This window comes from Typopeltis vanoorti, chromosome 4 (genome assembly GCF_054136105.1).
Source record: "Typopeltis vanoorti isolate ZY-2024b chromosome 4, IOZ_Tvanoo_1.0, whole genome shotgun sequence".
Classification (NCBI taxonomy): Eukaryota; Metazoa; Arthropoda; class Arachnida; order Uropygi; family Thelyphonidae; genus Typopeltis; species Typopeltis vanoorti.
In genome coordinates, this window is record NC_143552.1 from 21,284,716 (window position 1) to 21,312,663 (window position 27,948).

General features: G+C 36.2%; 1 protein-coding gene across 1 annotated transcript; it reads left to right on the top strand.

Annotated features, from left to right (window-relative positions):
• Positions 1 to 10,056: 10,056 nt before the first annotated feature.
• On the top strand, positions 10,057 to 27,932 carry LOC150107154 (thyroid peroxidase-like). The gene is made up of 4 exons (XM_090391642.1): positions 10,057 to 10,126; positions 20,031 to 20,145; positions 23,429 to 23,700; positions 27,697 to 27,932. Exons 1-4 carry the CDS (start codon positions 10,057 to 10,059, stop codon positions 27,930 to 27,932), a joined length of 693 nt encoding a protein of 230 aa, XP_090247768.1.
• Positions 27,933 to 27,948: the final 16 nt, after the last annotated feature.

A 27,948-nucleotide genomic window follows, 5' to 3' on the forward strand; every position in this document is an offset into this window, starting at 1 on the left:
ATTATAATTAATTATAAAACGAATTATTTTCATTTTTTTACTTTCTGTTCAGCAAAATTTTATCAAAAAATATATAAAAGAGTAGGCTTTGTCTTCTACTCTACTCGCTTGAGGAAATCCTAGATCTGTTCGCGTACTTACCGTCAGAAAATCTCTCCATCTTTGGAGAACATGCTCTTAAAACCGCCGTCCAACATAGATTATCTAATGGTTCCTCTATTCAAATATACACAGAACGCACAGTCGATGCTTAATCCATTCTTCTACAAATGCCTGCGTGAGTTCTGGCCGTTGCAAAGGCAATGGTAGGCTCCAAATTTAAGATAATTAGGTATCGGGAATATGCGCTTTAAATAATATTAAAAATGAAACAATATATTTGTTGAAAGTTTATTTTTCATTTGGTTAGAGTATAATAAATTTAGTTTAATCCTTTATCCAAGTGTGAGCAAACAAAGTTTGCGCCTGAAAGTATCTTCAGGACTGGGGTAAGGTGGTACAACACCAGGGCAACTCGTTGCAAAGGTGAAGCAAGCTACCAACACTACTGTCTCAGTATCTCCTATAATGCAAAACACATCTCCTTGCGGATATGTCTAATGTTATGCATTAAGGCAGTAATTTATTATCCAGAGTAATTTATTACCATTTGGCAACTCCTATAGGTAGAGATGACCTGCTAATGCTTCTGCCTGGTATCTCAACTTGGGCCTGGCTCCCACTGAAGAGACCTCAATAAAGGTCGAAACTAGTCTGGGGAGTGGCCCTTCCCTTAATGCATAACATTAGACATATCCGCAAGGAGATGTGTTTTGCATTATAGGAGATACTGAGACAGTAGTGTTGGTAGCTTGCTTCACCTTTGCAACGAGTTGTCCTGGTGTTGTACCACCTTACCCCATTCCTGAAGATACTTTCAGGCGCAAACTTTGTTTGCTCACACTTGGATAAAGGATTAAACTAAATTTATTAGAAACAATATATTTATTGATCATACTTTAAAAAAAGAATAATAATAAAGAATTATAATTATATTTATTATTATTATTATTTAATTATAATTAATTATAAAACGAATTATTTTTATTTTTTTACTTTCTGTTCAGCAAAATTTTATCATATTTTAAATTTCTAGCTTCTATGGCTTAATCGTTCCAAATGGGTCAGGCCTGGTCCAGAGAAACAGTTATTGTTCATAATAACATGTAAAAATTCTAACAACAAAGGATCAACAGTTTTTAGTTTAACTTCAGACATGCCATAACTTCATCCGTGCTGTTCCTGTCTTATAGAATAAACTCTTCTAATGATATTTACCAGAAGGTAATCTGCATCATCAGTGCCGTAAAACAAATATTTTCAGTTTCTGGGCATTATCAATTCGAAGCCCAAAGCTGGCAGACCTGTTAGAATAAAAAACGACAATCCTGACATGGGAACATTCAAAAGAATTACCAATAGCCTTCTCTTCTCTGTCTAACCAAAGCACCACACTGCTAGAGGCTTTGACCTATTCATAATTGGCATTACTATAAGCTCTCTCTCTCTCTCCAATCATTTTTCTCCCCGATTTGGCTCCCACCCAAGAAAAGCTTTTCTGTAAACCTATAACTTACCCCACTCATGGCACTTATATACTATATAAGTGCTGTGAGTGGGGTAAGGATTTTAAATGATATACAGCTATTATATGACTAATTTCATTTGTGATATTCACAAGTAAAGGAAGTTACTGTTTAACAGCATTTTGTTTTAAAAAAAAGGTTTTCAGCTGATTATAAGCTCACCAGCTTAAAAGATTATAAACCACAACACTGAATGATTACTGTTACCAACCAATTTAACCCTTTTTTTTTATTTTAAATTTTTACCAAGATAAGTAATAAAAATGTCAAAACATAATACCAACATTTCAAAAGTAGAGAGTATACAAATGACAAGAGAGTCCATCTGGTGACATTGTCGATTAAGGCAAGCTGATATAACTATATCAGCTTGCCTTAATGTCAAGCTGATATAACTATCAGTTATATCTTGTCGGGTCAATCACCATTCCGGTGATTGACCCGACAAGAATTTTAACCCCGTCTGTGACGTTTCTGCAAGTTTTTAATGTACATTATAGGAACTCGAGCTTTTGCATAATTGTTTTCCCTTTAAGAATTTTTGTTCCGAATAATTTTTCAAATACGGTGTCTAAGAAGAGTCACATAGTAGTTTCTGAAACCAAACGACCAACTAGCATTGCGAGAGCAATTACATTCACACTTACTCGTATATTGCATCAATCTCTGTTTGAGGAAGAAGTTTCGACCAGTGAATCAGTCCCTGGTCAATAAAGGATTTCGAAACGCCAAATTTCATTTTTTCAACTAATCATCTTCACACAATGCTGGAAAGCGGATGACCCATCCCACCTTTCACTGTCTCCACGTTTCTACTATTATTTATACTGCAACGGTTCCTGCCAGCTTCGCTTGTAACTTATATTTTTAAATTCGCTAGCGATACATTTATTTATTTCATTTTTTTCGATCTAAAGAAGCCTATTTGGTTTATTGCATATCTCTATATATTAACGTCCAGATAAAAAAAAAAAAACTAATGACTAAAAAACCCCACTTTTTTAGTCATTACAGTGATCTATGTTAACTGTGTTTTGCAATTAAAACAAATACCACCAACTTCTCCATTCTCACTTATACTGTATATATATGATGATCATATTGCACAATGAGAAATATTATTTTGGCATATGTGACAAAAGCTTTTCATTGTCCCAAAATGCACTTGAGCAACATCATGCTCTCTGTCCTATAGTAGGATATTCGTTGCAATTTAAAACACATCTTTTAATATTCTGATACTAAAAGGTGTCTTATTTTAATATCAAAAAGTTGATGTTATATAAGTTTTTACTTAAAATATATTCCAGGAGCTCTTGCTGCTATGTTAGCAGATTACACTTGAAAACCGCAATTGCTATCAAAATTTAAACGCGCATATGTTGCAAATCAAAAGGAAAACACAAGTCCAAGTTATAAATTTTTCCAACAGGAAGAACAAAATAGTTTACCATTATTTTCCTAGAATCACAGTTATTTGTTTTGTATTACTTCGTGACCTTTCTTTCGCTGAACAGACAAGTCACAATGATCTCTCACAACAGTTACTTTGAAGAGATAAAGAAAACAAACCTTCAAATATTCTAATAACACCTCAGTTAGTTGTGAAAACCCTTGCTGCGATGATTTTTGCGAAATTGCTACAAGCATGTACTTCTCTCGCTGACTCAGCCTTGTAGTTGAACTCTTAAGTAAATACGGCAAAAGCTAGAGAAATGCTATTCAGCAAAATTATTCATTCTTGAAACAGAAATTTTAAACGTCAGCAAAGCGATGTAAATTGTGTTTTCGCAACAAATTCTTTGCTGCCATCTATCGGCACATTTGAAAACCATTTCAGCTTATAAAGCAATCGTTCTTTTGCTGTTATCAGGCGATCTTCTATCAAACATGATTGTTCTTCATCTGAAGACCATTAATGTACATAAACAGAGTATTTCTTAGAATTTATCCGCGAATTCAGAACTAAGACTAACTATACATTATTAAATGTATTCCTATGAAAAACAGCAATGATTTTTTTTCATGACTGTCTACAAAGTTCTGCAGTCCATTAATTTAGAGATATAAAAACACGAAACCAACATTAGATAGCCTGTTGAATTTTTTCAAAAATATACTAACGAAAGAAATAAGCTGCTCTTACCGACATTATTTTCGCTGAAACTTCTGGGGGTATTAATGCTATTATTAGAAAATAATCTAAAGCGGCGAGGACAAAAGAAAAACAAAAAACGAAATGACTTAAACTGTACATCATCACCCTCCATCTTTATGTAACAGTATCCTATCTTAGAAACATATTCATGCGCCACCTTTTCCTCTTATTAAATAATTTTTATAAATAAGTATTTCTCAATTTAATAAAAATTAATACATTTTATGTATTAATTTTTACATAAAATATCATAAGATTTATAAATAGTACTAATGCATGAAAATGAATATATGGCGTATTCGAATAACCATTCCATAAATGTTGGATAGCAAACATTGATGCAAATACAAACACTTTTTCTGGTTCGCATCTCAGCTTATGAATAATTCGGTAATATTCAGCATGCTCCTGTTGCCCTTGAGTGTAAGACATTATGTTTGTAGTATATGTTTATAGTATTTCAAAATATATTTCTATTAGTGTAGTGAATAAATTTGTTTTCTATGTTAAAAATTATACATAAGACTATATTATGGTACCCACAGCTTGCAAATTCATGTATAAGATTGAAACAGAGTATTTTGGTGTTTAATACTTTAATATGTGAATAAATTCCTCATAGTGCATTGCATCCTTCGATTAGAAAAGATCCGAGTTTGATTCTAGTCATGAAGAAAGGAATCATTATATATGGGCTTTTCCAACTGAAGATGAGTTAGCGAATCTCATACGAAGAAAAAAACCATGGGAGAAAATTCCTGTAGAAAGGTTTTTCTCTGGGTACTAAACCTTGGTTTTTCATCCCACAGACAAATGAGACATACAGACAAATCGACTCGAGAATATAATTTTTCAATTTGTAAACAAAAAACGACTGTTGATGGGTTGTAGAAAGTGCAGCGTATAAATATTGATAGTGCCGTTTTGTGTAGATGGAAGATTAGATCTAACTCACCGCCTATATTAGATCTAATGTAGGCGTTGAGTTATGCGAGAAGAGTGCCTTCTGCTCCTGTGAGTCCTTGGAGGTGATACATAATAAAAATAATAGGATGCTAGCCTACCCTCTTTGCAACTTAAACGACGCCATATCTGTAAAACAAAGATGGTATAAGTACGATTCTACTCAACGACCTTAGGAATTTTTTTAGGTCGTTTTTCAGTCGAATCTACAGTTAGTCAATCTTTGCATAAGTAAAATTTTTCTATCGAGAGAAATTCAGTCGGTAACAATGCTTTTTGGCTAGGAAGACCTGGTTTCGGAGCCCAATCCAGGATAAAAACCTTTTGAAGGCATTTCAACTGAAACTGAATTAGCCAGTCTCATACGGAAGCGGGAAGGTTTCCCTTCAGAAATTCATGTTCTTTGTCCCTCAAATCAGGCAATCACCAAGACACAGGTAATTAACAAACAATGGCTTCAGTTTAGTTGCTTCTGTCGCAATTCAAAACAACCATAATCCAGGTTCCTTCCGCAAAATAGAAAAATCCGTCGAGAGCGCACACAAATAACGTACATCGTATACTGTCCTCACTGTCTTGTTACCTTGAGACCTAAATTAGGTTTACCATTTGAATATTCGTACTATTCGTACTTGGCCGAGTGGTTAGCGTATCTGCTCTCCAGCCAAAAGGCTGCGAGTTCGAATCCCACCGTGGGCATGGATGTTTGTGATTGTCTGTGAAAATACTAATCATAGTGGCGGGTGGTAGATGGCGTTGGTGTAGTTGCAGTTCGTTAGTTGGTGGATTGATGGACAGAGATAGTTGAGTCTTTGGACTCCCTGGGGGTGCCACGTAGTAATAATAGTGCAGAAGAAATACAGTGACATGATGAAAATGTTTAAATACTATAGTTAATTATAATGCTAATTTTTTAGCCAGCCTGGATGGCTAAGTGGTTAGCGTATCCGATCTCCAGCGAAAAGACTGCGGTCTCGAATCCCGCCGTGGGCATGGATGTTTGTGATTGTCTGTGGAATACTAGTGATGGTGGTGGTAGGCGATAGATGGTATTGGTGTAGATGATGCGGTTGCTGGATAAGGTTGAGTGGTGGAGATGGAGAGTCGTAGAATAGGTGCCCTCCCTCGATGAGTCTTCGACTCCCTGGAGGTGTCTAATAATAATAATATAAATGGCAAATTTTCTAGCATCATAAAGTCACGGACTTTTGGCATAAATACACATAATAGTATTACTCATAAATTAAGTAACGCACTAATTATCGCTCTTCTTAGATTGGCTTGTCGTACTACTAATTTATACTTCATTGATATCAGTGAGTTCAAGGTAAATCTGTTGTCTGTTATAGACTATTTTCAATGGGCTTCATTATCCAAATTTTATTGTTTATAATCAGTAAATGAAATGATTATATGAAGTACTGTGGTTACTTAATTTAAAATGTTTTTAAATGAAGTGGGTATTACTGTGTATACGGTAAACGAATTTTGTTGAATCCATAACGTTTTTCTAACAGTAGAATTTCTACTTAAAAGTTTTGAAAAGTAACATAATGATGACTTTCGTTTTACTCTTCAACTAATAATTGATTCCTATATTTCAAGTATGTTTTTCTTGATCTTATGACACCAATTAAAATATATCGGTGCTAAACAGTACAAAAAAACAAGAAATGAAGACTAAGCAGAAGAAATCGGTATTTGCAGGAATATACCTGCAAGTGCCGTTGTAAACTGTGCACTATGTCTTGCTATTTATAAGTCACCATTATTATTTTTTTTTAAATTTCTTTCTTAATTATCACTATTCCTTCTTACTATTGCATACTGCATACTTAGTTTATCTACCTATCGCACTACGAGTTTTATGCCTATGGATACTAGAAAATTTATTTGATAAGACTGCGCCACCAGTATTTTTTAATTGGAATAAAACTCAGTAATAGGGCCGTTGACTTCTCTCTCTCTTTCTCTAACACAAATTCCTTCAGTAAAACTTTGCACAAACAGTCGTGGTCTAGTTGCACTTATCTATGCACTTTGGCTATCATACTTGGTTTTTCGCTCTTAAGTTCATTTTTTTAGCAACAATGCATTGTAAAATAAACAATCAGGCGGCACTCTATTGACATATAATTAAAACACATTTATTTACAATAAAAAAACGAAGTACATTAAATAAGTGATAGGGAGGTTACTCTCTCTCTCTCTCTCTTTCTCTACCTATCCTTATATACTTTTGGTATAAAGAAACAAACTTTCCCTTAGCAATATTAAATGACTATACAATGCAATTACTCTCTTACTTCTCTGCTTGAAAAATCAAATTGCCAAAACTAATTTACTCATAAAGAGATTAGCTAGCTATGGCAAGTTATCTTACAATTTATATTCCAGTTAGCAAATCAGAGGACTCTCTTATAGATATTTCTTATTACTATTTCTTATCAGTCCATCTATGACATATCTCCTAGATTACAAAAGGATGTACATAAAAAGATGGGACACACTTAGAGAGGCTCTTTTGTCATGACACCTTCCAAAAGTCCTGCATCAGTCTTTATGGTTTTTCTTTCATCTCTAGCCTCAGGTTTCCATCCGGAGAGTCTTGTTTCAGGGGGCGCTTCGTCGGAATATCAGCAGGTTTTGGACTGCAATCTTCCCGGTACTCAAAAGCTCAGGCAAGAAGTTTCAGCATACAAGCATGAAGATCACTCTGCAGCTTTTGGCTTCGGTTGACTTCCCACAGCACTAGGACATCCGACCGGCACTTGGCATTGGCTGTTCTCCCAATTTTTTCCTCTGGCGTGGGTTCGCCGTAAAGTCTGGTCCTCTGGGTCCGATTGCTTCTGGTTCTCCGCCGACTGCCTCTGGCTCTCTTTAGTTACAGCGCTTCGCCTCTCCTGCTTCGGTAACTGGACCTCGCCTCTGCTCTCTCGGCAACTTGATCTCGCCTCCCCTCTGTCAGCAACTGGACCTCGCCCCTTCTCTCTCGGCAACTGGACCTGGACTCTCCTTCCGATGTTCGGCTTAGTCCCCATTTATTTTCGCCTTCTCGGGACCTTGCACAAAGGGTTGTAAACCCCGAAGAAATCGTCAGTTCTCCTTGATCTTTTTGTTAAGGCCAACCTGTTCTTTTTTCTCCTCCGTGCACTCTGTTTTTCTTTGTCTTGTCAGGCAGCGGAAACTTCTCTGAAACTAGCGGATCTGTTTGATACTAACTTGAAAGTGTTCATGCTCAGAGCTCACAAACAATTTTCTCACACTCTTAATTGTAAACAATTTTCTTGTACTCTTATACATAGCTATTATACAAAGTTCCGATGGCAAAGCATTGCCTTTGTTTTTGACATTCTAGAAACTTTAAATAAAACAGTAAATACAACCAATTCCCATAGGGTTATTTACTTTAATATTTAGCATAAAACACATAGACAAACAAGGTTAAACAAGGTTAAACAAACAAACAATGTGGAGACCAACTATTATTTTGAAGTCTGAATTTCAAAATCATCTATAGCGCAAATGAGTAATTGCTTATAGCAAATAATTATGGTGACGGATATACTTCATAATATTTTCTACATGCATTGTTTGATTATGGCTAGTGTTATTTTAATCTGCATTCCAAACTGAACGTTTGAAAGCACCAATTTTTATCTCTTTCCCTTACTCAAACTTGTCAAAGTTGTATCACAATAAAGTATTATTATTATTTTTATTTTTTGGTTTGTTTTACAGGTTTCTTGTAATATTGGCAGTGGTAGGCTGGTTGCATACTGGTCTCGCGATATCTGCATTCCGGAGACAAGAGATTTCCAGTCAATCCTCCTCAAGGTCTATTTTCCGTTCTAACATCGACTCTAGTCATTCAGAACACACTGTCTTCAGTGTGGAGACCAACTATTCTGTCTCAAGTAAGTCCCACTGCTTATTGATTTCACTATAAACCTACTAACCTACTCACATTTCTCTACTTTAGTAAGCATGTTTTCAAAACTAGTTTGATAAGCAAGGGAAAGTTTGCTCCATAAGAGGGGGAGTGCATTTCTTTTAAATATCGTCTTAAGTTTAATAGTGTTTTCTAACCCAACATAAACTACCGCTATACTGCTGACCGGTTAAATTAAATGGGTACTGTATACCATTTAATTTTAACGAATTTAAGGTTTAGCAGTTCGGAAACACTGGCGTAATAACATGTAAAGAATAAATCCGCAAATCTTGTGAACAAATCATACATAATTAAAGTGCTGTCGAATAAACACCGTTTCACCATGATAATAAAAATGTATTTTTAAGTGTTTTTGCTTGAATAATATATGAAAATAAAATTTAAAACAATAAAGTTCATAGCCACTGGTCTGAATCTAGGATTATGTAAAGTGTACAGAGAGTGAATCTTTGAACTGTCATCCGTAACATTATTTGAAAATCCCATATTTTTATTATTTATCAGGTGCATAATATGGACAGTTATATAAGGCTGTTTTATTCCTTTTGGGGGAGGGGGAGAACGATTTGAATATCTTGGATTCAAAATATTCCAAAAAAGCACAGATAAAATATGTTTCATTAAAAATGAGCCTCTTCTGTTTTGCGTACCGAAGAATGCTCTTGTATGCCAAGCACTAAAAGAAAAAAAAATCACCTGCTAAAACAGCCATCTGAATAGAACATATGCGAATTTAAATCTTACTGTGCCATGGCTCTTTATGAAAGACTTTGTGGTAGATGAATTTCATCGCTCTGTGTGAACACCACCTTGCATACAGGAAGCCTGAAGTGAAATGAAAAAAGTTCATGACGGCTTCTTAAAGTTTTTGGAATTATTAACCATCACTTAGCTCTGAACTCTGTACATTCACAGTCATTCGTCGCTGTTTATCGAAATTTTCTCGCCAACTGCTAATTACAGAAACAATGGCAAACACTGACGGATCCTCTTGATTATTCTGGGTTGTGAACCCTTTAAAGGAAACATCAAAGAATTTGGAATTTTATTCCTTAGAGAACAGATAGTTCGCATAATAGAGATAGCGAAGCACCAAAATATGGAAGAAACACTGTTCAACTGCAGCGAATGTTTATTCTGGAAAACCTTAATTTAAGGTTTTCCGCTGAGGAAGCTGTAAGTCTACGAAGTGTAACGAAATCACAGACTAAGTAAACAAATGGGAATAATCTAAAATAATAATAAAAACAGAAAGCCAAGAGCAAAGTATTGAATAAAAATGAACAACTTTACACGACGAGGGAAGTAATCAGTTATTGAGCACCCTGTGGACAGTAAATCTAACATTAACCGAGATGAGTGACAAACTAATGTTAATTGGAAACTCACTAATAAGAGAAATTGGAAACATTGTATGCAAAGAAGGTAAGTGGGGAAGAACGCCAGGATATGTTTGCCAGGATCAGGGTTTATGGAAGCAATAGATAATTTGGTTTCCATGCTGGCATAAATTATATCGCCAACAAAAAAGGTGAGCGCCACGTGATAGAACTTGGTTTGAATATCAGGTTATCCAATATTCTTCCCAGGTATGACAGCAGGGTTCTTCTATTAATCTAAGAACCAGAAAGGCTCTCTTTCTAGTCTTGGATTTATTAATTTTACCTTATTGGAAGAACTAGTGCAAAAAGATTTCTTACGAAAATTTCAGATTATTGATTCTGATAATAATAATAATTCTGATTACATGAATGAATTCATTCGGCATAAGATTAAACTTAACCATTCGACATTAAGAACGGGGAATTTGTTACAGAACAGCTGACAAGTCCGATTGCAATGACCTAGACTATTATTATTATTATTATTTTTTTTAATTTATTTATTATTATTTTTATTTATTTTTTTATTTTGTAGCAGTATGTAAAACATGGCACAGGACGAGAAACTACACTGGTTTGATACACATTAAGGAACCTACTTAATGTGACCAACCTTCCAGTTACTGAATCACTCACAAATAGTGATCACAGTGTTCTATCCTGTCGAAATTACAAGTGTGAAAGATAAAGGGATATGATTTTTCCAAGGAAAATTACTATGGTCTCAGAAAACAGACAATGCGAATCCTCCAGCATATGTTATTCTCTTTAGGGAATAGACATTAGACGTAGTAAGCAGAATTCTTGCAACTGTTGCGGTTTTTTTTTTTTTTTTTTTTTGAAAATCATAGAAAGCTGGTCTCCTTTAATGGTCTTTAATAGTCAGATCTTTAATAGTCATCTTTAATGGTCGGATCTCTCTCGCAGTAAGCGTGCATCACACAACTGCTGCCATCTCGTATCCTAAACGCTAACTGGTATTATTCTTTGAAATAGCATAAGTTCTAGAGTTGATTTTTTGACCTATTAAAAAAATAAGAAGAAAAAAAAAGCAGAGTTTAAGGGAGGGAATAACCCGACTTGCCTGCACCAAACATCGGTTAATTTCGAAACTGAATTAAAAAAAAAAAAGGCCTAAAAATCACCATAAAAATCTCTCTTCTGGTAGTCTAGCATTAGACCCAGAAAAACAAAAATGCTGCCACAAACTACACGGATATCCCAGAAATTACTTAATGGGATTTAACTTGACAAATGGAATGAATGCAAGGACTAATGTTAAATGAAAATTTTTAATTAAGATTATTCGTATAAGATAGCTGAAAGAATATATCTCTATATCATATATTTTTATACCAATTATGAAACTTGGTTCTCTAGAAACAACTGAAAAGAAATGAAAATAGCTTCTGCCATTTACTCTAGACACCTCTATAGTAAATAACTAGAGACATTTAATGATAATAATAATTACAAAACGTTTGTAATGATGTGCAAATATATGTCTTGCTAAAGTAGATGATGAAAAGTTTTGATTAAGACAACCACGGAAGGAAATTTGAAATTATCATCATGCAAATTTTTCATGTAGTGCTATCCTATCCTGTAGAGTAGACCACTTGAGAGTACATGGCAGGAATTTGATGACACTACACGAAAAATTACATTATTACTAACTTCCTATCTACAATTTTCCTTCGAACCAGTCTATTATCTGGCAAGACTCCAACATTATAAGATCCTATATTTCTATTTCTAAGGCACTTTTGATCGTATCAATCCACCTACGTCTTGGTCTTCCTGTGGGTCTTTTTCCTGCCAACCTGGCAGAGAACACTTGTTTCGCTAATCTAATCTAATCTAATCTAATCTAATCTAATCTAATCTAATCTTTCCTCTACCATTCTGTTTAAGTGACCATACCACCTGAGATTTGTTATGCTAACACATTCCTAGATGCTAACAATGTAAAGTTCTTTCCTAATTTCCTCGTTTTTAATAGGATATTGCCATTGATGCCTGTTCCTGCCCTTAATCTTTCTCAGGACTATATCTGCGGTCTCTAGTCTTTGGTCAAGTGTTTTACTTTTAACCCATCTCTGAGATCCATAAGTTAAAATTGGTTTGAACACCGACTTGTAATCAGCTAATTTAGTGTTTTGACTAATATCTCTCTTATTCCATACAAATTTATTCAGTTGTCTTCCTACCATACCAGCTTTATTGATTATGTTGTCTATTTCCATATTTAATTTACCGCCTTCACTAAACATCCTGCCTAAGTAGCTGAAATGTTTTACTTCTTCTATAAGTTCTCCATTCACAATGCAGTTTTCAATGTTTCTGCCTATTTTCATTGTCTTTTTAATGCTGACGTTCATACCATATCTATTACAACAGTTAATCAATTTAGTCATGGAATCTTGCAGACTTGTAGGGGATTTATTTAGAAGTATAACATCATCCGCATAAAGCAAAGAGCTGACATTAACATCTCCAATTTTGATATCAGGTTTAATACCACTTTCCTTCATAATGTGATCCATATAGATAATGAATAAGAGATTGGATAATATACGTCCTTGTCTGACACCAGATTTAACATTAAACCATCTTCCTGTGCTTCATTCAATTCTAACTGCTGACTTACAACACTCAAATAAAGACTAAGGATTGCTAGATATAATGCCCAATTGACACAATATAACTGTAGCGTATTGAATAGCTTCTCTCTTGGCACCTTATCCAGATCTTCAAAACTTAAATATAGATATTTGTAATATTCCCATGATTTCTCAACTATTTGTCGTAAAGTGAAGATCTGATCCTGACAGGCTCTATTTAGCCTGAATCCAGCTTGTTCTTCACCAAGCTTTCTTACACAATGCTTGTCAACCGTTTCTCAAGTATACTTGCATAAATCTTACCAGGAACACCCAGTAGGGAAATATCTTTGTAATTCTCACATTCAGTTTTATTTCCCTTTTTATATATGGGTACTATGAGAGCTCTATTCCAATCATCCGAAATTCGTCCCTCTGTCCAGGCCTTCTGAACTGTGCAGTGCAGCCACTTCCAGACTTTCATACCTCCATACGTGAGCATTTCGGGTTGAATATCATCTACTCCTGCTGCCTTTCCACATTTCAGGCTTTTGATGGCTTTTTCTATTACAAGTATGGATATGTATTCCTGACATCCTACTATCATGTCTTCTGAGCGTTTTTTACCACTGCGCTATAATTGCTTGTTTCAATTAGCAATTTTTCAAAGTAATTACTCCATATTTCAAGGATATCTTTTTCTCTCGTTTTCCTGTCACCTTTATCATCTCTAATTCCTTTTACAGCACACTTTCCTCCATTTCTGAGCTTCTTCAACAACTTCCAGAATATTCTGCCACCTTCTTGGTATTTTCTTCTATGTTCTTGCCAAAGTCTTCCCATGACTTTTGTTTAGCTAGTTTTACACAGTGTTTAGCTTTCTTACATTCGTCTCTGTATTCTCTAAGAGCACAAGCTGACTTATTTGCCAGCAACTGTTGATATGCTTTCTTCTTTTCCTTCACTGCCTCTTTAACTTCCTGTGTTCCCCATGGAGTTCTGATTTTTCTATCCTGGCAGATAACCTCACCACATACCTCTCTGGCTGAATCAATCAGGGCTTTCTTCAAGGCTTGCCACTGAATCTCCACGGTTTGGTTTCTGTTCTCAAACGTTTTCATTTTTTCTTGAATTATGTTTGTGTATTTTAGTCTACAGTTCACATCGGAGAGCTGCTCAACTTTTATTCGCTTTAAAACTTTCTTATATGTTCTTCTTTTCAGTATGAAATTCAATTTTATCCTGCTCGAAACTAAATAGTGATCACTTCCAATTTCAAATCCTCTGTACACTCTGGTGTCCTGCACCAGGGAGAAAACATCACTATGAACAATAACATAGTCAATGAGATTTTTCTTATTTCTTGCCGCTTCTCTCCATGTGAATTTGTGCACATTTTTATGTTGGCACATGGTGTTAGTAATAACCAGTCCATGTCCTGAGCAGAAATGCAACAGGCATTTGCTATTATTATTAGCTTTGCTCTTTTCTCCAAATTTTCACAAAATATTATTGTATGTCTGACAATCATTTCCTACTCTGCTATTTAGATCCCCAACGAGGACCAACTTTTCCTTTTTCATTGTATCAGTAGCTTTCGCTATAGCCTCAAAACATTTCTCCACTTCTACCTTAGTAGAACCTTCTGTGGGACCATAGGCACAAATAAGTCTCATTGTCCAGCTCCCCATTTTGATATTTGCCCACATCACTCTACTTGATATCGTCTGCCATTCAAGAAGATTAATGTCGTATTTTGTGTGGAATACTATGGCTAGTCCTTCTTTTCTTGATTGCCATTGCTCAGAAAGAGCTGACCAGTTTTTGTCTTTTTTTTTTCAATCTCCCTATTATGTCGATCTGGTACTTATCTAATTCCTCAGCTAGCTCCATTTCTTTCCCATCCAGGCTTCTTATGTTGAATTAGTACCGATATTTAACTCTGGTGATATTGAGTTGGGGTGTGTTTTAAGATTTGTTCCAGTAACTGACTTTTCTCTGTTTTCCCTGGCGAAACCAACGGGGGCCTTGTTTAACCGGGAGACACCCCATCCGGCATGACATTCTTCATGTTGTATCTCATCTTATTTTGTGGTTTAAGCCAATAAGAACACAATTTGGTTGGCTAAATTCCAAGTTGCCAGCCCATCCTCGTTCGTTCAGTGTCCAAGTAGATACCCAACAGGGTGCACCACGAGAAGGTGACGATTGGACATTAGGTCAGAAGCCTGTTCGGTTCTTCGCATTCCTTTAAAGGCTATGTGGAGGTCTCCTCTGAGTTATACAGCTTTGACCCTTAAGCACCCCTTTGGAATTATATGAATATTTACTCGTAACATCGAAAAGGGAAGGGGGCAAATAGCGAAAGACGGCACAATGAATACTATTGACAAACCAAGCGAGAAAGGTAATGCATTATCAAATTTTTGCATTTACTTTCTTGTACAAAATAGATCATATTTTCAAATAAAGCTGGTAATCTATTTTATACATATAGCGAAATTAATGATATATCAGTATGGAGAATGACTCGAGAAAAGTTAACAAGTATAAAATTTAATATGGTTCCGAGGACTTTGAATAATAAGGACTTCATAAAGCCAGGGAGGTGTTAGTGGATAGGGAGTTAAAGTTTAGAGGGCATATTGCAAAAGTGACTAAAGTAGCTCATCAGTTTACTTGGTTACTGAAGAATACCCTGGCGAGAAGAGACAAGTAGGTTATTATATCTCTTTATAGAGCTTTGGTAAGACCCCATCATGACTACTGCATGCAGATTTTATTATTATTATTATTATTATTATTATTATTATTATTATTATTATTATGTAACACCTCCAGGGAGTCCAGACTCATCGAGGGAGGCCATCTACTCTACAAGTTTCCGTCTCCACCAACCGCAACTACCTTCATCATCTACACCAACGCCATCTACCGCAGACCACCATCACTAGTATTTTGACAGATAATCGCAAACATCCATGCCCATGGAGGGATTTGAACATGCAGCCTTTTGACTGGAGAGCGGATACGCTACCCCTCTGCCAACTGGGTTTCCTGGAGATGAAGAGGAGGTGAAGAGGATCCAGAGGCGATTGACCAAAATGGTAGTAGGTCTATGGAATGAGCCTTATGAAGACCGGTTGAAGATTTGAGTTACAGAAATTGGTTGATAGTCGGAAAAGGGATGATATGACTGAGACATACAAATTATCGAAGGGTTTTTACAAAATTAATGTAGAGGAAATTTTTCAGGACAGGCCTGAAAGAACTGGGGCCATCCTTGGAAACTGAGCAAGAGTGGAGTCAGTGGAAGTGTTAGGACTAGATTTTTTCCTTGGAAAGTGGTAATTGATTAGAATAGGTTACTAGAGTCTTTTGTGGTGCTATGATTGTGAATGAGTTCAAAGTATGATAACACCGCGTAAATGTAAGATAGTACTTCACATGATGTTTAGGACCTCCTTTGATGAGTTTAACACGTTCATTGCCAATCACGCGTTATCGCGTGGACGTCGCTAACTAAATAAAAAAATATAAAAAATTTGGTCACCACACGAAATTCCAATTTTCAGCTTGGCAATGAAAGTGTTAAGGACTCCATGGAGTATGATAATAATAATAATAATAATAATAATAATAATAATAATAATAATAATAATAATAAAAGTAGAAGAAGAAGACGAAGAAATCAACTGTTCTCATATTGGGATGACAGTAAAGAAGGTAACGCAAACACCAACAGCGAGGGTAGTGGGAGTATATTAATCGGTTTAAATAACGTCAATACAGAGAACTAGTTTCCATGATTAGGAGCTTCATTCAGTCTTGTTTTCCAATATGTTTAATTTAAATATAGTTGTTAGTTAGTGATTTCGTATTTAAGGAGATACACAAGAGGTTAATTTCTGTATACCACATAATACCAAAGCAGATATGTAGAAGACTGGGGAAGAGGAAGGGACTTACTATCATTGCTTTTGAATACCCACTGATTACAGATTTTTAGGAAATACAAATTCAAAGAAACTCGTTGTAACAAAAGTAGTGAGAGGGTGAACAAAAAGGAAGCAAATGATTTGACTGTATGAAGTTGAAGAAGAACTGGACATTTTGTGTAAAGTTGCTACGCATCTCTCAAACCTTTTATATTCTTGATCCAAAACATTATTACCACTTAGCCTGTTTCTGGCCAATCAAGATGCATGGTTAACTGGGTACTGGCAATATCCTATCAGAGTACAGGGCTATTTTGTCATGGACACCACTGGGTCCTCTCATCCCCATTGAACACGATTTGACCACTAATTCTTGCAGATTGTTCTGACCCATTATCGCCCTACATGGTGACAATGTGTCCTAAAGGATGTAAACGCTTCCTGTAAGACATCGCCCAGAGTCAAAAGGCTTGCATTGTTCGAAAAACACATTCGAGCATTCTGCGTGCTCTGTTGACTGCCTAATCCGCCTGATCTGAATCCCATCGAACACTCGTGCAGCACACCATCCGCCTATAGAAGCATTATATATATATATATATATATATATATATATATATATATATATATATATATATATATATATATATATATATATATATATATATATATATATATATATATATATATATATATATATATATATATATATATCCTCATATATAGCCTACGTGGGAAACTACAAAGTAGGCTTTCACTGGAACTTGAATGATGACATTCTTCATAGGATGGTAATGAAGAGGATATATTACAGAGAAAGAAAGATTTTCCTTTCGGATATACAATAGAAAATACAATAAATGAATCAACATTACAGTTCAGTTGCACTCTTAGTTATCTTTCAGATTAAGTGCATTGTCGTCGGCAATCAAGAACAGGGTACCAGTTGGATTCCACTCCTCTACGAATTTCGCGACAGTTCTTGTTTCTTTGTAGTAAATACTTATATACTTATAATGTGTAAATAGTCCTTTTGTTGCCTATCGTCCAATGTACATTTTATCAAGTTAAATATAAATATATATATATATATATAGCATATCAGCATATGCCGATGGCGGTCCCGTAATAATCCATAATGACGAAGAAATGACAGTAACCGATGAAGCACACAGATTATATTCACAAGCCTCAGGGGCCAAATTAAACTCTGCGAAAATCACTGGCTTGTTGTCAGGCAGATGGAAGGCTAGAACTGATTCTCCGACTGAATGTACCTGGTCAAATGAAGGACAACACATATTTAGGTGTACACCTTTGCAAAACCAAAAGATATAATACACTGAATTGGACACAGCTGTACAACCGATTTAAACAGGTGGTAGGTGCTTCCTAATAATCTGGTTGATTATTAGGACTCTTCCTAATAATCAACCAGATGGTTGACTGCGAGTGTGTTATGGCATACCCCCAAAGACTTTCTCCATCAAATTCGAAAGACAATCAAATGTTTTCTCAGGAACAAACTGGACAACATACTCTGAATTCTGTAAGCCCCTCAATAAGGAAAGTCAAGGCCTGATTTCCCTTGAAAACAAGATTAGATCCAATCATACTTATGTAACCACCTTCGATTACATCATGAAATCATCCACCAGAAGACTTACACTTTCCACAATCCTCCGAATGGCCAGTTCTGTGCCATCACCTCCTAAACTACCTCATTTTTACAGAGATACTCTACAGCGGTGGATAAATACAGAACTTCATCACACACACTGACAGGATCAACAGAGTCAGTTGTACTTACAGAACCACTGTTCAAGTCTCACAACTGGCCAACCCTTTCTTTTTCCTGCGTGGAACTGGGCAGGAATAAGAATCATAGGGGACCTCCTGACCCAGACCCTAAAGTGGAAAACTTTCACATGCCTACCACTCAAAAACTCAAAAACTGAAAAGAATATTAACAGAAGCAAGCTGCTATTATAAAAGCCTTCCCAGATATCGCCACACCTCAGAGAATCCGTATTCCTTCTGGAAACTGCGGGAGCCCACCTTTTATCTTGTATCATCTGAAACCTCACTTCCAATTCTTCCTTCCAACTACAAGAAAATATACCACTTCCTCATGTCAGTGCCTCCAACATTGCCCTTCATATTAGGGGACCTCCTGACCCAGACTGTAAAGTGGAAAACATTCACGTGCCTTCCACTAAAAAAAACCAAAACTGAAAAGAATACAACAAGAATACCATCCTTAACCCTCTAATCTACAAAGCTGCACATGGCACCCACTTTTCAGTGGGATCTTCCATATAAATCGAAGTATGCCAAACCAGATTCCGACATACAGTGGAGGCTATGGTATAACATCTTGCCAACTACTACTAAGCTCTATACAAATTTCAATTAGAGAATCGGATCTGTGTCTCTTCTGCGAAGTTTCAAGTATCTTGGAACACACATATCTAACTTGTCGTGCAAACAAAGCGATGATCAACTATGCCCTGAATATTGCCCTCTTGCACCTGTAACTACACACAACCAAGAAGACTACTGGAATTTAGTCCAGTAGGCTTCTGTGTCTGTTCCCACACAGAAGGGAACGGACACAGAATATGCAATTTCCTCTTCATCTGCTGTAAGGCTGTCATCTACAGCTTCTGCCTTAAGCACACAAGAAATAACAAGCACCCATCCATCACCTAATCAGCACAAAATCCTCATGTGTAGCCTACGTTGAAAACTACAAAGCAGGCTTTCTTTCACTGGGATGTGATTATTACAAAGAAATAAGAACTGTAGCGAAATTCATAGAGAAGTGGAAACCAACTGGTACTCTTCTCTGGATTGCCGACGACAATATACTTCAAATGAAAGATAGCTAAGAGTGATACTGAACTGTAATGTTGAATATTTTACTAAAAAAGATAAATCCTCTCTACTACTCATGTATCTTTTGCCTCCTTTCTATTGTACATCCGTAAGGAAAATCATTTTTTTCTCTCTGTAATATATATTCTTATAATATTTACATATTATTTAAACAGTCTTTTGTTGCCTATGTATCCAATGTATATTTTATCAAGTTAAATAAATAATATATATGATATATATATATATATATATATATATGATATATATATATATATATATATATATATATATATATATATATAGAGAGAGAGAGAGAGAGAGAGAGAGAGAGAGAGAGAGAGTCATAGCCACGTACGCTAATAATTTATTATAGATTTAGAACCTTTATTGGGTAGGAGTGAAACAAAAAATATTAGAATTGCTTCGCAAAAGTTTGTACATTGCTACTTTTAACACAGTTTGTATAATATATAATACAGACTGTCTAATATAAGATATAAGATAAATATAATTTTCTTCGTTGCAGGCGGACTTCGGAGTGCATCTCAGTTTCTGTCATTTTTACATGTACCTACCGAAACAGTTTTTAAAATTCAAGAAGTTTCAGAAGCTATGCTTGAAGTAACCAAAGAACTGATAGGGTAAGTGCCTCCAACTAATGCATTTAATTTTAAATCGAAACCTTCAGAGCAGTGGTGACTAAGGTGTTCCAGAATGTGGAATGTCAATCGTTAATTTGGCATTATATAAATTTAACTTTTCTGAGTTCAATTCTGATCTCAAAGTAGAGGAACTTTTCTGACCTTAAGCACACGGTCTTCAACCGGTTCCCGTGTTATTTGTCAATTGTCAGAAATATGCTCATGCTGACTGTCTTCCCTGGCTCTCCTATCTGTGCCGAAGAGGCAGTAAAGTGCATAAAAATAAAGACTGTAAGAGCATAACATCTAAATTTTCTAACTGCGAGGGAAAACTTCCACCTTACACTCAAGCGTGTCAAAGGATGGAAGAATGAAAGATTCAAAAGATCAAAACAGAGCGGAATATATCGTATCAGTAAGTGAAGGGAAAGTATGCCATAACATCAATTAGTGCAAAACCCTCTTGTGCTGAGAAAGTAATCTAAGAAAAAAACCTAAGGGGACTTTCCCACGTATGACTGTCTCATGTTCAGTTACATCGTCCTCGAACGGTATAATTTAGTAGCAATCTCTGTGGAGCGAGTCACAATACACATAAGTTAATATGACTCGCTCCTGAAAAAACATGATTCAACTATATCAAAACCTACATGAAAAAATAATGAAATGCGCACATCAAAGACTTTCCCAGAGGGGGAGAAGTATCTCTCTTTCTCCGTAGAGGAAACTAAAATCATAAAAATACCTAGTATCCTGCATGGAATTGAATTTAGTGACGTTTCGAATATTATTATATTTTACTTATTTATATATTTGTGAGGAAGAAATGGACATCAGCAGTGCACAATTTCCAAAAACGAAAAAATCCAACACTGAAGAAAGATCTCACGACACAACTGAATAGATCCGCCAAAAATAAATAATGAAATCATTTCACGCAAATATGCTACACTGGCAAATGATACTTCTTAAAACTGACAACTGAATAGGTACAAACTTAACAAAGGCAAATACTTCTGCAGGCCTACCTGCAGAAGTATTTGCCTGCAGGAGATATGCATAGCTTGGAAAGAGTCAATGGACACCATAGTATGAAAAACAAACAGCCATGCCGTCCACCTTAATAAGATGTAGGACCTCCTTTCGTTGAGATGACTGCAGCAATCCTACAGAACATGCTTTCCACAAGCTTACGATAGTGATCAATGGGACCTTTCGACCATTCTTCCTGTAGGCATATAATGAGGTCCTGCGCTGTTGTCGGGCGGACGGACGTTCCTTGACCGCATCCGACGCTCCAGTTCGTCCCACAGATGTTGAATAGTGTTAAAATCAGGGGCTCTCTGAGGACCATAAAGTGTGGTGACATTCATGTCCACAAACCACGCAGTTAGATTAGTAGCCTTATGACAGTGCATTATGTTGCTGAAAGTGACAGTGGTCAGCTTCATAGAAATGCCACAAAGTAGGATGCATTGCATTGTCCAGAATATTCAGATACCGAAGTCAAACCAGGAAAACCAGGACCACACCATCACTTCCGAATTTCATAGTTGTGGTTACACACCCTGGCAAGAGACGTTCACCGGGCATCGGTCACATCCGTCCATTTGCTCAGTAGAGGGTGTAGCGTGATTAGTCGCTCCATAATACAGCTTCCCAAGCTTCTACGTCTCATTGTAGAAGCTTGGAAAGTTTTTGCTCTTCAGTGATGCAAACATCGCTCTTTGCATCAGTGAAGACGGCGCTGCATGTTGTTTTGGGTAATGTGGAGCTAACATATTGCGGTCCTACTATGAAAACCCATGTTGTGAACCTCGGTTCTGAATTTTTTGTGCAGATTCGTGTTCCAGTTGACGACCGGAACTACGCATTCAACGTGTCGCCGACGAATGGAATGGTGGTTTTTACATGTTATCCTTCGTAGCATCCTACGGTCACGTTCGGTTAGTGTGGTGGTTCGTCCACTGTGCACTTGCAGTTGACAATTGATTCCCTGCGCTTCAATCTCAGTATGATATCACTAATTGTTGATTTGAGATGGCCAATTTTTCAACAATTTGCCGAACAGGTAGGCCTGCAACATGGTATCATGTAACACTCCTCTTTCAAACTCCGCGAGTTCCCTTCTCGTAGCCATTTTATTAAATTATTACGATATTACAGCATCATATTCCTCCAATTTATTCCGGCTACAAACATGTGACTCATTACATGGTTGGACGCACCTTGCCCATGGAAATGTCCATTGACTTCTTCAGCAGTGTACTTAAAGTCTGGTTGAGATCCTACACTGCGGAACGTCATCTGTAAGAATAGGGGATGTACCTTTCCCGTGGAGGAGTTACTATCCTGAGCAACCATATCCACGTTCCAACAAGTTGCTCAAAGCAATCGCATAGAGGCCGTCACCATCCTGTAGAATCTCTTGTTACTTTATTCTGCATACACTTGGCGTCTGGTTCAGATATATCCTAGGACGACCTTGATGACGTCATGTTTCAGTCATCTCCCATACTTGTAACCGGAGATTTAATAAACTATAGCACTCTATGGAGCTCACACAAACATCAGAGTGAGTTGTCGAGCGTATACTCGATAACCGTAACCTGCTCTTCATAGTCAGCGATATTACATGTTGCTCGGTGTCACTGTTTGCATTAGCCATCAACGAACAAAATTAATGAAAGTATTAGATAGGAATAGGACGAATTTACGTGCTTTTCCAAACCTTACTTTCATGTAAGACTGTTTTATTGCTCAGAGCATTCAAAGTCCGGAAATATCGGAGGTGGGGAGGTAAGGGAAGGGAAGATATTTTTCCATAGTCTATGGTTGAGAAGTATTTTACAAAAGAGAAAAACGGATTTCACCTAAAGTTTGTATTCCCCAATTCGCGGCTTGCATTCCTTTTCAGTGTGTGTGCGTGTGTGTGCGCGCGCGCGTGTGCGTACGTGCGTGTGTATGTGTGTGTGTGTGTGTGTGTGCGCGCGCGCGAGCGCGTACATAAAAAAAAACTATTTGAAGAAGACATATAACTCACATTGTTAGTCTACCATTGTCATATATGTTACCTCTAATCTCTCCAGAGGAAATTCAGCTACTTAGTACACATTTTTATTTTTTTTTTTTATAATAAAAAATTCTCATCTGCCTTCCTCCTCTTTTCTCCGAGAAGCGGATTTATTAATAGGATTAAATTTTTTTCTCATACATTTAAATTTATCGACATTAATCTCAATAACACCGAACTAAATCATTCACCCGTGTGTCTTGATTTCAGCCTCAAGCCTCGGTCCATAAGCAACGCATTACTTCCATATTTCTCCAGATCCATTTCAAGAAATCGCCTCATAACCCTTGGGCTGAATAATGTCACAGATATCCTTCATATTTATGGTGTGCAAGTGCCACAAAACCTTAATAGGACCATGCTGTGCAATCCGCAGTCGCGATTCAGAACACTTGACGGATCATGTAACAATTTGCAGCATCCTTGCTGGGGAAAGGCAGCCGAAGGGTACGGTCGCTGGCTATACCCAGTGTACGGTAATGGTGAGTACTCTATAAATAAGTCCGCAATAAGTTGTATATATGCTTTATATATAAATGATTGTATATCTTTGTATATCTTGTTTTCATTTGCTTATTTTATTTATTTATTTTATATTATAAATCAGCAGATACTATACAGGTGTTTCTGCGTAACCATGAGACACCGTTAAACGAAAGATCGCTACAAGTTCGATTCTAGTTGCTGCCTAACTTTTTTCCATTCCCTCCCCCTTTTTTATTTTCAGGTAGTTTCCGAATTAGACAATTTTTGGCGCAGACACGTAGTTCCCCCCCCCCCCCCACACACACACACGGATAGTTAGCATTTTATCTCGCAAGTAAAAAAAAAAATGACCACATAACTCACACTATTTCAGATAATAATACCAAACCGTTTAGGATCACAAGATGGTGGAGCTGTTTACTCTATCCCCGGAGTGTTCAAAATTATCGGTAGCCATATTTAATAAACTATCGGTGACAAAGAATGGCGATTAGCTAGCTACCGATATCTAGAATTCTACCTACTCCTTTCTGAGGAATGAACAAGCGCTATACAGTATAGCATTGGGTGGAGACATACATGTCTCCTATACCTTAATATCTGATTTGCAAAAATTGCTTGAATTTTTGAGTTTTCTATGGCTTGCTTAAAGCCGGTATTCTTTGATGTTGTATCATTATTTCCCCAATGCGATAATTTCCTAGTATTTTTGAATAAATAAACAGGAAATATAAACTTCTCTTACCCGTTTATTAATTCACAATAAATAAGCACACAAAAATAAACAGGAAAATAAATAAAGTGAAATTATTAACTTTTCTTGAATGATACTATAGTTATGAATCGAGTCAAGAGCTTGTTAAATCTTCACATTATTCTGCAGAGTCCAGTATCCGTCATTAAGTTTCCAAGTAAACAGATTTGCCTGAATAAGTCTTATTCCATCTCACTAGATTGATTATCAAACTGTGAGAAACGATCTCTGGAGAACTATGTAAGATTGACTGGAACAGAATGCGACTGCATTGGCCACTGAATATTAGCCTACAGGTCATATTACCCTATGAAAATTAAATGACTAAAAGCCGAGGAATAAGAAATGGAAACATTATTTATTATTTGAATAGTTTCATCTTCTTAGAACACTTCATCAGGTGCATAACATCAAAAGAGAAAATACAAAATATACATTACAAGAAAACAGCAGCTATATATTACGTTACAAACAGATTGCTAACATTCAAAGGAGTTCTGGATGCACGTTCAGTCATATGTACAGTCTTGCGCATGATCTCGCGTACATCAAAGTTGGATGGCTGAGGAGTAACAATCAGAGAAGATATTGCTTATGTTATTATTAAGGTTGACCGGAATGAGGACAATTTCTGTCGATTCATTAATTCTTCTAATGCATAGAGGAGCATGTGAGATACACATGGCAGAACTAGAGCCACTGCTCTATCTAATCACATTCTTAATTCTTCTGATCCTGACGATTAAGACTATCACTCACTTTAGCGATCTGGAATAAATCAGAAAAAAAATTTATTAGATTTAAAAAAAAACATCATTTTTAGATGCTATGACGAGCTTGAGAGATGAATTCTTCTAAGAAGTCTGAAATCTTCTAAGATATCTAATGCTATCTATACTTAACTAAAAATTCTTAATGCTCTCCAGAGGAGAGCAATTCAGCTCATAGACGACCATTTCTTCACAGATTCACTTCAATCTCTATTTCACAGTCGCAATGCCTCAGCTTTGTGTCTCTTCTATTCTATGACTTCCATAGTCACTAATCCATTTGAACTGGCAAACATCATTCCTCCGCTTTCTGTTGGGCCTATTAAAACAAGAGCGGCAGCTGTAGAATTTTTTTTTTTTTTTCACTTGGTTACAAAGTAAATTATACCTGCCAAGAAATGAAATTCTTGTTGAACCCTTCCACGTGCGCTTTGCATTATAGGATACTATAATGCAAAGTATATATATAGTTACTGTCGTGAAGTCGTCAGTCGACTTCATGACAGTAACTATATATTTATTTCATACGTAAGTTTTTCACGGCTATTGTACATGTATTAAAAAATAACTTATAGGCATAATACATAGAAGAAAAAAAGAGATACATCACTTGGGTACATCACCAAAGTTCTGAATTATTGACGGATTGCTACAATGAATTCGTGAACTAGCTGCGTTGATGTTCTCGGACGTGGTCTTGAGACCGCCATAGCTGAACAGCAGAGGCGTTACTATTAGAAAGGTTTTGGCTGGGGTTGACATTAAAGCGAACAGGATTTAGTGCAATTTCTGTTGATTTTAAGATTTTTCTTTCAACTTCATCATAGCATTTGTAAATTATTTCGGATCTATTCCGGTTTACTGAGTGTATAGTGGATTGATGGTCACTAGGATCAGAATTAAGAACAGGACTGATAAGGATAGCCTTGGTTCTGCCATAGATGATATCTCTGAGATGTTCTTCAATACAAAGCTCAATCGAGTTCTCTGTTTCTCCATAATATGGGGAGTTACAGTAACACCAAAGACGGTACATACCTGGATACTTCAAACTGTTATGTATATTCTTACAATATTTCGTTGTAAACATTTTTAATAGTACGGAAACTATTGGATACAATTTCTTTCCATAACTGCTTGATACGAGATCGTATTCCACTATAGCATGATTATTTGTGAATGTGTTTAGCTGGTGCATCAATTTCATCGACCATTATTTTACTATCGTTCTGCTAATTGGAGACCTGAAGTGCTTAAAAAAATATTATGTTTGGTTTCTACGCAAGGCTGTAGAATTGTCCAATTCCTGGTGCTGGCGTAGTCGGTCATGGTACTAATGTGGTAACGTTTTGTGGATGAGATTGCGATAAAAAAAATACAAAGGAAGTCAGAATTGCATGTGTTCTTAAAGAATCGCTTCGTAAAATAATTAATTTGTTTTATTTAATTTTTGATAATATGAATTGTAAATTTACCGTGTTAGTAAAAAATTAGTAAAATTTAAGCCACATTAGATCTTTCTGTCCTACCTTCGCTGATAGAAAAAAGTAAATACCCCCATCCCCCCTCCACACACAAAAAAAAAATTGTATATTTAAAGCCGAATCGGCTAAACATTTCCCAGTAGCATTTTATCTATTCTCATTAGTTTCATTAAAGCTTACTAAGACCAAGTAAAGTGTCTTCATATAAGCCTAATTAATTGCGCGATAGGACAATGCAATCCTATTTACACAATCAGCTGTATATCTCCATTTGCCTAGTTTGCCGGATAAATACCCGATTTTCTTAGAAGAAATATCTTGTCACCTCAACATGAGACCGAATAACGCTCTAAAAGCGTTAAGAATTGTTCCTCGGGTTCCAGACGAGATTTGAACTTAGGTCTTTCCGACCAAAAGGTGCATATGTGTAGCACTGAACAAACAAGGCAACATTAACTTGAAATGAATAAAATTTTTATTTGCATACATTTTCTTCAATTTTAAAAGTCTCTCAAGAGGAATCCTATTGTTTTTAATGCTACTGCTGATTGCTTTTTATTTTGTGAACGATATTATTGAAAATATCTTTTTGTAAGCAATTTTCTTTTAAATAAACCTATGCTACAGTAAACGGCTCTCGTGACATATACTAAATCTAATAAATTAAGATAGTTATATAAACTATACCACGGGATTAAAATTTCTACCTTTCCATCATATCAAATGAGGGAATTCATATAAAATTTGGTGGCTGTAAGTGCAAATTTGTATGTTGCAGAAATTGGCATTCATCTTTATATGAAAGTCAACTTCCTATTGTATATCCATTATATTCTTATAGGAAGCTGACTTTCTGTTTTGCATACTAAAGAAGGGGCTAATAATTATATATATCTGACAGCAGCTGAGCTATAAATTAGTATAGCTCAGCTGCTCAGTTTAGCTTACAGTTTCGAAGTTTCGTTTTTTGAAATCTTTTTTTAGGAATTGACGAACCACGCAGAAGCAAAGATGGATCACCATTACCAAGTGCTCGTCATGTAAGTTATGCCTTAACCGGTGACATTTATCAAAGTTCTCGCACTCTGCTTCCATATTACACCAGCCTGCTCATGATATGGGGTCAGTTCATCACACATGACATCGTTCTGACACCTTCCACAAGAGTGAGGGTCAACGATAACAGCGGTGAAACTAAATTAGAAGGTAAGAAAACATAACAACATATTGGGATTA

Excerpts from the sequence above, each read along its gene's own strand:
- LOC150107154 (XM_090391642.1), top strand. The coding sequence starts at position 10,057 with ATGAGTGACAAACTAATGTTAATTGGAAACTCACTAATAAGAGAAATT. Across the intron at positions 10,127-20,030 it reads AAACATTGTATGCAAAGAAG|GCGGACTTCGGAGTGCATCT; the intron begins GTAAGTGGGGAA and ends TCTTCGTTGCAG. Across the intron at positions 23,701-27,696 it reads ATACCCAGTGTACGGTAATG|GAATTGACGAACCACGCAGA; the intron begins GTGAGTACTCTA and ends ATCTTTTTTTAG.